General features: G+C 34.5%; 1 protein-coding gene across 6 annotated transcripts in view; it reads left to right on the top strand.

The window, feature by feature from the left end:
* VPS13C (vacuolar protein sorting 13 homolog C) overlaps positions 1-13364 on the top strand; it is a 184975-nt gene that overhangs the window by 66704 nt on the left and 104907 nt on the right. For all 6 annotated transcript variants that reach the window (XM_008016378.3, XM_008016380.3, XM_073012202.1 and 3 more), the window contains 7 exons: positions 1566-1689; positions 3400-3517; positions 6131-6260; positions 6937-7015; positions 7692-7831; positions 11281-11434; positions 12364-12443. In XM_008016378.3, coding sequence (XP_008014569.3) covers positions 1566-1689; positions 3400-3517; positions 6131-6260; positions 6937-7015; positions 7692-7831; positions 11281-11434; positions 12364-12443 — 825 coding nt within the window. The remainder of the gene's footprint in view (positions 1-1565; positions 1690-3399; positions 3518-6130; positions 6261-6936; positions 7016-7691; positions 7832-11280; positions 11435-12363; positions 12444-13364) is intronic.

The following is a 13364-nucleotide window of genomic DNA, read 5'->3' as shown; positions in this document are numbered from 1 at the left end:
AAAGTGTTGCCATCACCTTTGCTCTTGACTACTCTACTTTTGCTTTGACTGGACCACTTTCACATCATGATAACCATTGCTTTAATTGTGTTTTGTCCTTAAGATCATACTGGTAAAGCCATGTTGTTTTTTTTAAGACAGAGTCTTGCACTGTCGCCCAGGCTGGAGTGCAGTAGTGCAATCTTGGCTCACTGCAACCTTCGCTTCCTGGATTCAAGTGTTGCTCTTGCCTCAGCCTTGCAAGTAGCTGGGATTACAGGCATACGCTACCACACCTGGCCAATTTGTGTATTTTTAGTAGAGACGGGGTTTCACCATGTTGGCCAGGCTGGTCTTGAACTCCTGACCTCAAGTGATCCACCCACCTTGGCCTCCCAAAGTGCTGGGGTTGCAGACATGAGCTCCCATGCCCAAACTATGTTTCATTTCTTATTATAATTCTTTGAAGAAATGCTTCTGGATCTTGATCCCACACTTGTTTTTAAAATTTCCATCAAAAGCTCTACCCTTGTCTGTAGCTGATTTGAGCGCAGTGGTTTTGGCTCCTGTTGATTAAAAAGTTGTCTCAACTTTAATTTTTCAGTCAGAATTGTGTAAGCTGAACCAGTTGAAATGTCTGTGGTGTTGACTGTTGTTTCTGCTGTTAATCATCAGTCCTCTTCAATTAGGGAATGAACAAGATTAAGTTTTTCCTCATAAATTGATGTGCATGGTCTGCCACTGTGGGCTTCATCTTCAAAATTGTCTTGACCCTTCTTAAAATTAGTTATCTATTTGTAAACTGCTAATTTCTTTGGGGCACTGTTCCCATACATTTTTCATAAAGCATTACTGATTTCACCATTCTTTCACCCAAGCTTCAGCATACATTTGTTTTTTGCTTCAATTTTAGCAGAATTCATGTTGCTATGATGGGGGGGTCCTTTTCAAGCTGATGTCTTAATCTTCTTAGTGACTCAAACTAGATCCTGTTCAGTCATGTTATAAAAAGTTAGTTCAAGTTTCTTTTCGTACGAAACAATTTTGAAATTCATGCAGTTTTTTCATAATGGGCATTTTCCATCGACTTTTTGAAGATCCCTTGTATACTCCTGAATTGATCCTTGCTTCTACCGGGAAGGGAGAAAAGGCAGTACAATTTGGAGCTGAGTTATAGTGGTCTAATTATTCCTGTGGTATAGTGTAGAGAAGGAACAAAACGCTGCTATTTAATGGTGAAGAGTGTAGGGTGGGGGTCAGGGGAGCTGGACTATAAGCGGCAGTAATTCCTGAGATCCAGGAAGAGGAGGAGTTGTACATCTAGACAAGTTATTTGCGGCAGATAGCTCAAACATGAAAATGTGCTGAACACCTATTTCTCAACTTTCATAGAGATGTATGCTGAAATATTCTTAATTGTTTACAAATAATTATCTGAAAATTAAAACGTTTATTCATTAAGGGCAATATTTTCATTTTGTTAGGTTTTAACTGACTAAATGCAAGATTGAAACCTAGCTAAAGTATGTTGATGTATGTGCTTTTCTGTTTTGGAAAAAAAAATTGAGATTTGTCTTTCATTTTAGCTCAGCAGTAAAGATCAAGGCTTACAGAAGACTACTAATTCATCTCTGGAAGAAATAATGGATAAGGCTTATGACAAGTTTGATGTTGAAATAAAAAATGTACAACTACTTTTTGCAAGAGCAGGTAAACCATTATTCAATTTTTAGGATCTTGGGATTATGTTGGGTAGTTTGTGTAACATACGTGTATGTATGTGTGCCTATATATCAACCCTGACAACCATTTTGCACACATATTCTTTTGGCCACTTAAATAAACCATGTAGGACACTATTAGTGTAAATTACCGCAACATTTATAAATAGAAATGGAAATTTGGGTAGTCATCTTAGGTTACCTAGCTCCATTTCAATCTAAGCCTATTCATAGCCTATATTTTTGTAATGTGACTATAAAGCTGCTTAGAACACAAAATGGAAGTTGCAATTGATTCATGTTTTTCTGTCTTACTGCTTTTGGGATGACTCAATATTATTTTCCTTGCTGCCTTCATTATTAAATCTTGTACTGTATTAGCCTAGTCTTTATTTCAATAGTATTACTAGTATATTATGCTTTCTACTTTTGTAGCTATCTGAGAAATATATATCTACAAAGTAGTAGATACAGTCTTAATATCTTAAAGATAATTAACTTAATTGTTTTCCAAAAGCTTTGGTGTTTTCTATGCTTAAGTATATTTTTTTAGACTTATTTAGTTTCTAGAAACAATATATATTTATTAATTATCCTTGATCATAGTATCACTTTGTGGTAGGTCATTAGAGGAAAGGACAGTTATAGTCTCTATGTGCAGAGTTTATACACTAGTAGGAGTGTTGAGACTTATTAAAATGTAAATACATAATGCTCTACTTACTTTTCATGTGTTAAGAGCCTGTTAATTCCTTGAAGTGGAGTATTTACATAGACCATTAAAACTGCCTTTTCTTTTGTATGTACTTAAGAATAATTGAATTATGGCCAGACGCGGTGGCTCACGCCTGTAATCCCAGCACTTTGGGAGGCCAAGGTGGGCGGATCATGAAGTCAGGAGATTGAGACCATCCTGGCTAACACGGTGAAATCCCAGCGTGGTGGTGGGCACCTGTAGTCCCAGCTATTTGGGAGGCTGAGGCAGGAGAATGGCATGAACCTGGGAGGCAGAGCTTGCAGTGAGCCCAGATCATGCCACTGCATTCCAGCCTGGGTGACAGAGTGAGACTCTGTCTGGAAAAAATAATAATAATAATTGAATTATAAGTGATAAAAGATTTTCAGTCATTGCCATCAATAAAGATCTGCATAGTTCTCTATTAGTTATTGGAAAATCTGTTTTTGGGACCTTCTTATTTGAAGAAAAGTGATTATTATACTTTTTTGGTCATGAAACTTTGTTCGCAAAAACTCATCTTTGCTTTGGAATTGTGTACTAAGCTGGGTGTAAATATTGTACTTAGGAACCCCATAAACCTCTTTTTTTCTTTTTTCTTGTTTTTCCTCCTCTTTTCACTGTAATTATCAACCTTGGTCATTAATTCTGGAATTAAGGTAATAGATCCTGGGCTTTGTTTTTCCTGTTTACTTTGAAATGCAAGATGTTATGTGAACATTCTCCAAATATAATTATTTTATATCACAGTCTTTGATCTTGTCAGTCTGTATTTAAAAAGCATAAGTTATTTAACTGATATGCTGAAAGAAGTAAAAATTGGTAATCATTGACTCTGGATTAATTTACAGTGATTTTCCATAGAATATCTGACAATTTAAAATAATATTCATTAAAAATAATATTTATCCATGTTCCATGGCTGTTTGTAAAAACCATAATATCTTAAATTATTTTTTAAAGAGGAAAACTGGAAAAAGTGTCGATTTCAGCATCCATCAACTATGCATATATTGCAACCCATGGATATTCATGTCGAGTTGGCCAAAGCTATGGTAGAAAAAGACATAAGAATGGCCAGGTAATGTATGACCTTCTTGTATATTAGAAAATTAACAGGTGAAATATATCTGCATCAGTTGCTAGAATTTAAGGAAGCAAAGATAGATTTCTGTGGGAGACAGAAAAAAATGATTATTCCATTTTGCAGCAGAAATGTATTTTTAAGAAAATGTATATTTGAATTATACATCAACTCTTACTTCAGAAATATTTGGACTTTTACAGTCTATAAAAGTTGATGGTTCATGTTTTTGAATGACTCTAATCCAACACTTAATATCAACAAAATAAAATCTTCAAAAACATTAGAGGCTCTTTTGATAATGAAATACCATATAATCCTGAGAAAAAATAGAAAATTAATTTTGAATTTAAATAGACAGTTATGAAATGTTTATACTTTCAAAAAACAGATTTATTGAAATATAATTGATGTTCAATAAGCTGCATCTATTTAAAGTTTACAATTTGATAAATATTGCCTTAGCTATATAGCCACGAAACCATCATCACAGTTAAGATAATGAACACATCATCTCCAAAAGTGTCCTTGTTCCCCTTTGTATTCCTTTCTTTCCTTCCCTACTTAAATTCTGTTCCCCCACTCCCTGGACAATATTTGTCTGCTTTCTGACACTATAGATTTGTTAGAATTTTCTAGAATTTTACATAAGTAGAATCTTAGACTTTTAATTTTTTTGTTTGACGTCTTTAATTCAGCATAATTAATTTGAGATTCATTCATGTTGTATGTATCAGTAGTTTATTGATACCCTTTATCAGGTGGATGTTAAACCAACTTTTCATTACCGATTAACCTCACTTAGTAATGATGAACATCCCTAATCCAAAGACCAAAAATTTGAAATACTCCAAAAGTTGAAACTTTTTGAGAGTCAACGTTATGTCACATATGGAAAATTCTGCACATAAGTTCTTAACACAAGCTTCATTTCTTGCACAAAATTATTAACATTTTTAAAATAAAATTACCTTCAGACTGTGTGTACAAGGTGTGAATGAAACATAAATCAATTTCGTGTTTAGACTTGGGTCCTATTTGCAGGATATCTCATTATGTAATACAAATATTCCAAAATCTGGAAAAATCAAAAATCTGAAACACTTCTTGTCCCATTTCTGATAAGGGATACTCAACCCATATGTATTATTCTTTTAAAATACTTTTGGACTTATTTTGCCAAAATTTTATTAGAAAGTTTTATATTTGTGTTAATGAGGGATATTGGTCTGTGCTTTTCTTGTTTTGGTATCAGGATAATGTTGGCCTCATACATTGAGTTTTCTGGAAGATATTGTGTAGAAATGGTATTATTTCTTCCTAAAATGTTAGGTAGAATTCACCAGTAAAGTCATCTGGCCCTGGAGTTTTCATTTTGAGAGGTATTTAACTACAAATTCTAGTTTTTTCATAGATACAGGGCTAGATTATCTATTCTTTTGAATGACCTGTGTGTTCCAAGTGTTTTGAGTTGTTTGTGTGTTTTAAGGAATTTGTCCATCTTAGTTGTTGAATGTATGGCATAAAACTGTTCGTATTGCTTTCCTCTTACCTATTTAATACACGAAGAATCTGTAGTGATGTTATTTCTCTTAGTCCTGATGTTAGTAATTTGTGCCTTTTCTCTTTTTCTGCTGATCACTGTGATCAGAGGTTTATCAATTTTGTTGATCTTCTGAGCTACCTGGCTGTTGGTTTCCATTATCTTCTCTCTTTTGATTCTTTTTTTCCCCCTGATTTCCACTCTGATGTTTATTTTTTCTTTCTTTTGTTTACTTAGGATTTCATTTTCTTTCCAGTCCTAGTTTCTTAAGGTAGAAGCTGAAGTCACTGATTTGAGACCTTAGTTCTTTTCCAGTATAGGCATTTAGTGCTTTATATTTCTTTCTCTGTAGTGCTTTACTGTATCCCAGTGTGACATCTAGCAATTAGGCATATATCAGCCTGAGCTGTTCACAGCTTAGTCAGGAAGCCAAAGATAAACAACAACCAAGGAGAGCTTTATGACCAGCACATAGCTGCCACAAGGCTATTGAGACAAATAAACCTGAGGCAATTACATTGAATAGGGAAACAGAATAGAAGCCCCTACTAAAAAGTAAGCAACGGATAAAATCACAATGGTGATTCAGTAGTGAGTAAAACAGATGTCCTCATGGAGCTGACATTTTAATTAGAGGAGACATAAACAAATATAAATGTGATGTCAGGTGCTGCCGAGTGCTATATATAAAAAGAAATAAAGCAAGGCAATGGGATAGAGAGTGATGAGGTAGATACTCTTTGATGTTGATAATAAGAAATCTTTGATACCAGGAAGTAGTGTTTTGGTTTTGAAAGGTAGAGAATTGTGTTTGGAAAGATTTTCATAAAAATTAGTTAAGTTAAAAAGGTTTGGCTACTTAAGAGGGATATGTTGAAATTATCTGGAAACTTAGCTAACATAGAACTTTCAATTTCTTGCCAGTGTTGTCTAAATGAGGCATTAATGTAATTAGATTAAAATATGTCAAAAGTTTAGGCATGTTTTAATCTAATTACATTAATGCAGTTCTTTCCCTCGTTTGTAATATAGAGATGCTGACTTAAAACCACTGAATTGTATCTTAGATTTAAAGTGTCCGGAGGACTTCCTTTGATGCATGTGAGAATTTCTGACCAGAAGATGAAAGATGTGCTATGTTTGATGAACAGTATACCTTTGCCACAGAAATCATTAGCCCAGTCTCCAGAGAAACAGGTAAATAGATACAATAAAATGTATAAACCTATTTTTACCATTGTTTTAGAGCAGTGATGAAAAGTCAGTTTCAGGGCAAGGTTTATAAGTGAAAGGACCAAAAGTACAGAAATGAAAGTAAAATGTCTTTCAAATTTATAAAATGTGTTTTAAATAAAACTAGAGGGGGAAAAAGTAAACAAAAATCTTTAGAATCTTGCGAATAAAACAATTGGTATAAAATGTCCTTATATGTTAGACTTACAAGTTGTAGGTCACTTTAATTGGAATTGATCTTTACACAGTAGAAATGTTGGATTTCTACTTTGAAATGAAATTTGATAAAGCGAGCTCATGGTGATACCATGTGTCAGAGACCTATAAAAAAGATGTACTTTAATATTGTAATAGATAGAATGTAAATGATATACAGTACTAATAGACTAACTTACTAGAGGTACACTTAGTTTTGTCCTTGTAAATGTGGGCAGTAGACTTAATAATTTGTAAATTGTAGCCAACTATTAGTTGATTACACAATATATCTTGTTGGAAGATTTGTATATTGTGTTATGTTGTGTGTATGTGTCTTTCCATATCTCTTTATCCTCTATTACTTTTTAGTCTTCCTCTCATTTATCACATTTAATCCTGCTGAGTCATCGTTTTTAAGAAAACTTTTTGTATTCTATGCTAGGTATCCTCAATTCCAGTTATTTCAGGTGGGACAAAAGGTCTACTTGGTACTTCACTGTTGCTAGATGCTGTGGAATCAGGTAAGGAAAGTAAAATACTCTTTCTGTATTAAATTAAGCCTATACATTGTTATACAGAGATAACATTTTTAGAAAATAAGGGCCATCTGAAATTGCTGTAGTAGTTTGCTGGTTTTAGTTCTAGCTGTGCTACATTAGTGTGACTTTGAGTCCCTTATCTTCTTTAAGTCCAAGTTTCTGTCTTCATTGGATAAATGAAAGGATTTTTTTTTTTGGTAGTTGACAGTGCTTACTTAAGATTCTAAATAAACTACTTTTTTTTTGCCCCAATCTCTGCATGAGCTTTTCTCTAGCTCTGACCTAATTGATCTGTTTTAGTTTTGAACTAGAATGTAAGCTTCATCAGGACAGGACCATGTCTATCCTGGTCATTCTGGTATCCTTAGTAGCTGGCACAGCCTGATACATGGTAGATAATACCCAATACATATTTTGTTGAATATTGAGTGAATGAACTATAGTGAAAAACAGAACCATTGAAGAAAAGAACGTAGTGCTATTTGATTTTAAATGTGATTATTACATGTCAGGTTGAGTCACTTGGTGGAAGTTTAAAAAAAGCAGATATTCTGATGCTGAATATGAAGATTATATCTAATAAATGAACAGATTTGAGTGTTTCATGCAGTTTTCAGTGTACAATGTCTCAGATCAAATAAATATCTTTTTCCTTTAGAGTCTGATGATGAGTATTTTGATGCTGAAGATGGGGAACCACAGACTGGTAGAAGTATGAAAGGATCAGAACTTAAAAAAGCTGCAGAGGCCCCAAATGAGGAGCTCATTAATTTTCTGCTCAAGTTTGAAATTAAAGAAGTGTGTGCTTTTTTGTCTATAAATAGATATATTCTGGTTGTCACTATCTTGTAAGCTATCTTCAAGCTAGACCCAAATGTCAAGTATATTAAAAACGTAGTACTCTGTCTTTCCTGCTGCCCAACATGTGTGCACATACACACTCTCACACACACTCTCTATTTTACACACAAAAAGATTTTAAAAAATGAAATGCTTTTTAAAAAATTGATGTAAGAATGATCTGTGGCATATCTAATTTATTCTGGAAGAGCTTAGACTTTTAATTAGGACTTACTTTTCTGTAGAAAATTTTTATGACATGCCTACTTTAATTTTTTAAACTTTTCACTTTTAGCTAAATAATGCTCATTATCATGTTTATGATTTGGAAAAATGTAAACAACCTAAGTTTCCAACATACGTTTACAGCCTTTAAAAGTCATGTGGTAAAAGGAAACATGGAGAGATGTTCACAGTATATTATTATTTGGGAAAACAAAAAGATTATAATACCAAGGATATTATTATTCCATTTGAAGTTGTATTTGTATGTTTTCTTTGATAAATGACACACAGTGTTCATCTCTGAGTGGTGAGATTACAGGTTTTTATATATGCTTTCTTGCTTTTCCATATAGTCCAGATTTCTGTAAAAAGTTTGTCTTGCTTTGATAATAAAACAAAAAGGATAGAAAATGGAGGTGTTCCTTATTGACTGTTTGATATGCCAAAGTGACAGCATGTCCTTAAATATAATGTCAGAAATACTACATTTTAGCTGTGTGTACAAATCTAAGTATTATTGGTATTTGTTTGGAGAAAGGTATGTTCTTTACCATTAGCCTTCTACAGCTTCTTTCTTTCTCCATACTACATCCAAAATATCATTAAATCCCATGACCCTAACTTCAAAATGCATTCATATGATTGCTCTTCCTTTCTACTGCTACTGTACTGTCCAAGTCACTGTAATCATCTTGCCTGGATTATTTTGCTATAGCTTCTTAACTGTCTTTGCTTCCATCAGGTACTCTGTTCTGTCATTTGCCAGAGTGATCCTTTAAAAATGAATATCAGAGGCCGGGCGCGGTGGCTCAAGCCTGTAATCCCTGCACTTTGGGAGGCCGAGACGGGCGGATCACGAGGTCAGGACATCGAGACCATCCTGGCTAACATGGTGAAACCCCGTCTCTACTAAAAAATACAAAAAATAGCCGGGCGAAGTGGCGGGCGCCTGTAGTCCCTGCGACTCGGGAGGCTGAGGCAGGAGAATGACGTAAACCCGGGAGGCGGAGCTTGCAGTGAGCTGAGATCCGGCCACTGTACTCCAGCCTGGGCGACAGCGCGAGACTCTGTCTCAAAAAAAAAAAAAAAAAAAATGAATATCAGGCCGGGTGTGGTGGCTCACACCTCTAATCCCAGCACTTTGGGAGGCCGAGGTGGGTGGATCATCTGAGGTCAGGAGTTCAAGACCAGCCTGGGCAATATGGTGAAACCCCATCCCTACTAAAAACAAAATTAGCCAGGCATGGTGGTGGGCACTTGTAATCCCAGCTACTTGGGAGAATTGCTTGAACCTGGGAGGTAAAGGGTGCAGTGAACTGAGACTGTACCACTGTACTCCAGCCTGGGTGACAGAGCAAGACTTTGTCCCTAAAATAAAATAAAGTAAAATAAAAAGAAAAGGGAATGTCAGATCATGTTACTACTCTGCTCAATATCCTCCACTGACTTCAAATCTCACTAAAAGTAAAGGACTAAGTCCTTACCATGGCCTACAAGGCCTTACATGTGTAAAACCTCATATGACTGACCAGTTCTTTCCTGCCTGGCTTATTCTGCTTCAGCCATATTCCTTTTATCCCCTCAATAGGTATTGATCATGTGCCTTTATTACTGGACATTATTTTAGATACTGGAAAATAGCAGTGAGTAAAGTTCTTGCCACTTGGAGCTTACACTTGTCTTATGTTTTTCCTTCTGTATACCAAAGCACATTCTTTGTGCTTGCTATTTCCTTTGCCTGGAACACTCTTTTCCTGCATGGCTTGATTTTTTTTTTTTTTTTTTTAACTTATTTCAGGTATTTGTTCAATTGTCATCTTATTGGAAAGATCTGACCAACCAAGACAAGATAGCAACCTTCATTTTCTCCAGCTTTCCCTAGAATGTAAACTTCATGGTGATAAAGAATGTCTTAATTTGTTTTCTGTTACCATAACAGAATACCTCAGCCTCCCAAGAGGCTGGGATTACAGGCACATACCACCACACCCAGCTAATGCTTTGTATTTTTTATGGAGATGTGGTTTCATATGTTGCCCAGGCTGGTCTTGAACTCTCAGGCTCAGGTCATCCGCTTGCCTTGGCCTCCCCAAGTGCTGGGATTACAGGCGTGAGCCACTGCACTTGGCCTTTTCTTTAAGTATTTTTAAAGTATTATCTAAGTATGTAATTATAACATCTGCTAATAATATTATTTTTTGCCTTTCTTCAGTATTTATATTATTCTGGTTATTATTGCGGCCTATCAAGTTAAATAGCTTAAAACAACTGTTTTATTTTGCTTACAGGTTTGTGGGTTAGGAATTTTGGAAGGGTTCAACTGGGTAATTTTGTGTGTAGTCTTTCATTTGGTTGCATTCTGATGTTGACTGGGGCTTCTGTCATTGGAAGCCTCAAACTGGGTGTCCCTGTGGCTCACTTAGGAGGCTTGCAGTTGATACTGGCCGTTGGCTGGGAGCTCAGCTGTAACTGTTGGCTGAAACACCTAATTACGGCCTCTCAGCATGGTAAAAGCTGTGGTGGTCTGAGTAGTTGAACGTTTTACATGGTGGCTGGCTTTCCCCAGTATGAGTGTTCCCAGGTGGGAGTTTCATGGTCTTTTTTTGACACCAGAAGTCCTTATAGTATCAATTCCTTTCTACTCTGTTGATTTAAGCATTCACAAACCTGCCCATATTCAAAGGGTGGAGACAAAGATCTACACCTTTTGATTAGAGTATCAAAAGTACTTCCATCTTTTAAAAATTACAGTGTTTTATTTTTTATTAGCTAAATATACAGGCTATCATTTCCAGAGTTAAATAGTAGTATGATAGTGAACATCTTTCTTACTTCCTACTTTAATGGGGATGCTTTTAAAAAAATTACTAAACATGATTTTTGCTTTGAAATACAGGTTTAAGAAAATCATATTAAGGAAGAATCTGTACATTCCTATTTTACTAAATTAGAAAAAATAAAGAAGTTAAATTCTGTCATGATTTTTTAATAAATGTACTTACATTCTCAAGAATCGAATTTAAGTTGGTAATTTCCAATTATATTAAATAGCTATGGTGGCAGAAGCATGTGAGCAAAATTACTATTCTCTTGGTGATGTGTATGGAGAAAGATTTTGTTTTCATTATTTCAAGTATGATTCAGACTTCTTATCAACTTTTCATTGGCTCTAATTCTTTTAGGTGATTTTGGAATTTACTAAACAGCAGAAAGAAGAAGACACAATTCTAGTATTTAATGTTACTCAGTTAGGAACAGAGGCTACAGTGAGAACATTTGACTTAACTGCGGTATCTTATTTAAAGAAAATCAGCTTGGATTACCATGAAATTGAAGGTAATAGCCATAAAAATAGAAATAATAACCTGTAATAAAGGTAGCACTTTGGAGTATCTGAAACACTTTCATTTATATTGTATTTATAATAAATAATGGCTGCACTCTTCTAAGCACTTTACAAGTAATATTTATTCTATGGGTTGGAATCCTTGGATACAGAACACTGACTGTATAAATACCTATGTTTTATAACTTTTTAATAGTTGAAACTAAAATCTCAATTTAGAAGAAAAATATTTTATGTGTTAGTAATTTCTATAGGACCTGTGTTAAGATAAAGTTTACATTATTGTCTTGAGGAAAAAAAATATAAATAATAAATTTTCTAAGCTATTTTTTCCTTAAGTGAAGGTTATGCCCTTGGAAGTCAAGGGAAAATTTTGAGATCTCTCAGAAGCAAGAGTTAAAGAACTGCAAATAACAAAAGATAGATAAAATGGTGGACAAATTACTTCTCCCTGCATAGCTTTTGGAGGCAGTTCCTTGGTACATCTACCAAAGGATATAAAGGACATCTGGTAGTACCTGTTGTTTTTAAGTTAAAAAGGAGTTTAACAGTTCTCTTTTAAGGAAAAAAAACAAAAACAAAGCTTTCCTCTTTTAAGCCACCTCTCACAGCTTAAACAAAAGGAAATTATTTAAATTTCTTTAATAGAAGTAAAATAAATTATTTGTCAGAATTTTAGAAGTCACCTGTGAAATCAGGTGAAAATAAATATGCATGTTTTTAAGTAAGTTGGATGTCAGAAGTAACAATTTGGATTGGTTAATTTCTTCAACAGTGATGGCCTTTGTATTTAATAACTATGACAACATGCAAAGATTTTCTTTTAAAGCTTAATTAACAAATTTAAAAAAATCTAAAAAAGTTTCAAATTACAAAAGAACAATTTATTTGAAACACTTTTTTTTTCCTTTTTCTTTAGGATCCAAAAAGAAGCCCCTTCACTTGATTAGCTCTTCTGACAAACCTGGATTAGATCTTTTGAAAGTGGAGTATATTAAGGTACGGGCTATAGAATGATTATATATTTATTGTGTACTCCAAACGATATCTCTGGACGGAAAAATGTGACAGTAAGTTACTGATGGCTCTGGATATGTATCACAGTTTCTAATTATAGGGAAATCTGTTTTTTTTTTTTCATTTGTACACCTTCTTTTCTTTCACTTAAGTACAGGGCCATTATACAAAGTCACTAAACTTGTTGCCAGAGGTGGAAGCCTGGGATGAAGTAGGTACCATTTGTCCTCTAGGGCACACCTACATACCTATACTGATTATAGGTCATATATAGGTGACATTTGGCTGAGTATGCTGCATCAAAAAGGATAAAGTCATATTAAATTGGGTTCAGAAGAGAAATGCCAGGAATAGGAAGGGCCACAAAAATATTTCATATGAGAAACACTGAAGGAACTGATGGTATTTAGCTGACTTCAGGATTAGTTGATTTGTTTAATCGGTCAACAGCTATTTATTGAATACCTCTGGATGTGTTTTTGGATGTCTGTACTGTTAGGTGCTTGGGATACAGAAATGAAAAACATTGCCTGTTCTCAAGAAAATTGTAGATGAGTAGGGAGAGAACGCAAGTAAATAATAATTAGAATAAAATGTGATTGATTCTCTAATAAAGAAAAGCACAAAGCATTATTGGAACAGAGAGACAGGGAATTGGCAAGGCCAGAAAACTTCTCACAGGAGGTAAATCTTTGAGTTTGAATTTGTTTGTGTTCCCAAAGGATAGAAAGAACTAGGACCAATGGTTAGTTATGATGAGAGATAGATTTTTGACTCAGTGTGAAGACCTCATTAAATAAAAACTTTCTAAAGATTAGATTTGTAAAGAAACAAGGTTTCTTTTACTGGAGATATAAAAAAAATAGACTTGCTGAAGACTTTATGGAGGGATTTAAACATTAG

Source organism: Chlorocebus sabaeus, chromosome 26 (genome assembly GCF_047675955.1).
Source record: "Chlorocebus sabaeus isolate Y175 chromosome 26, mChlSab1.0.hap1, whole genome shotgun sequence".
Taxonomy (NCBI): Eukaryota; Metazoa; Chordata; class Mammalia; order Primates; family Cercopithecidae; genus Chlorocebus; species Chlorocebus sabaeus.
Note: the sequence above shows the minus strand (reverse complement) of the source record. Positions and strands in the feature narration are given on the sequence as shown.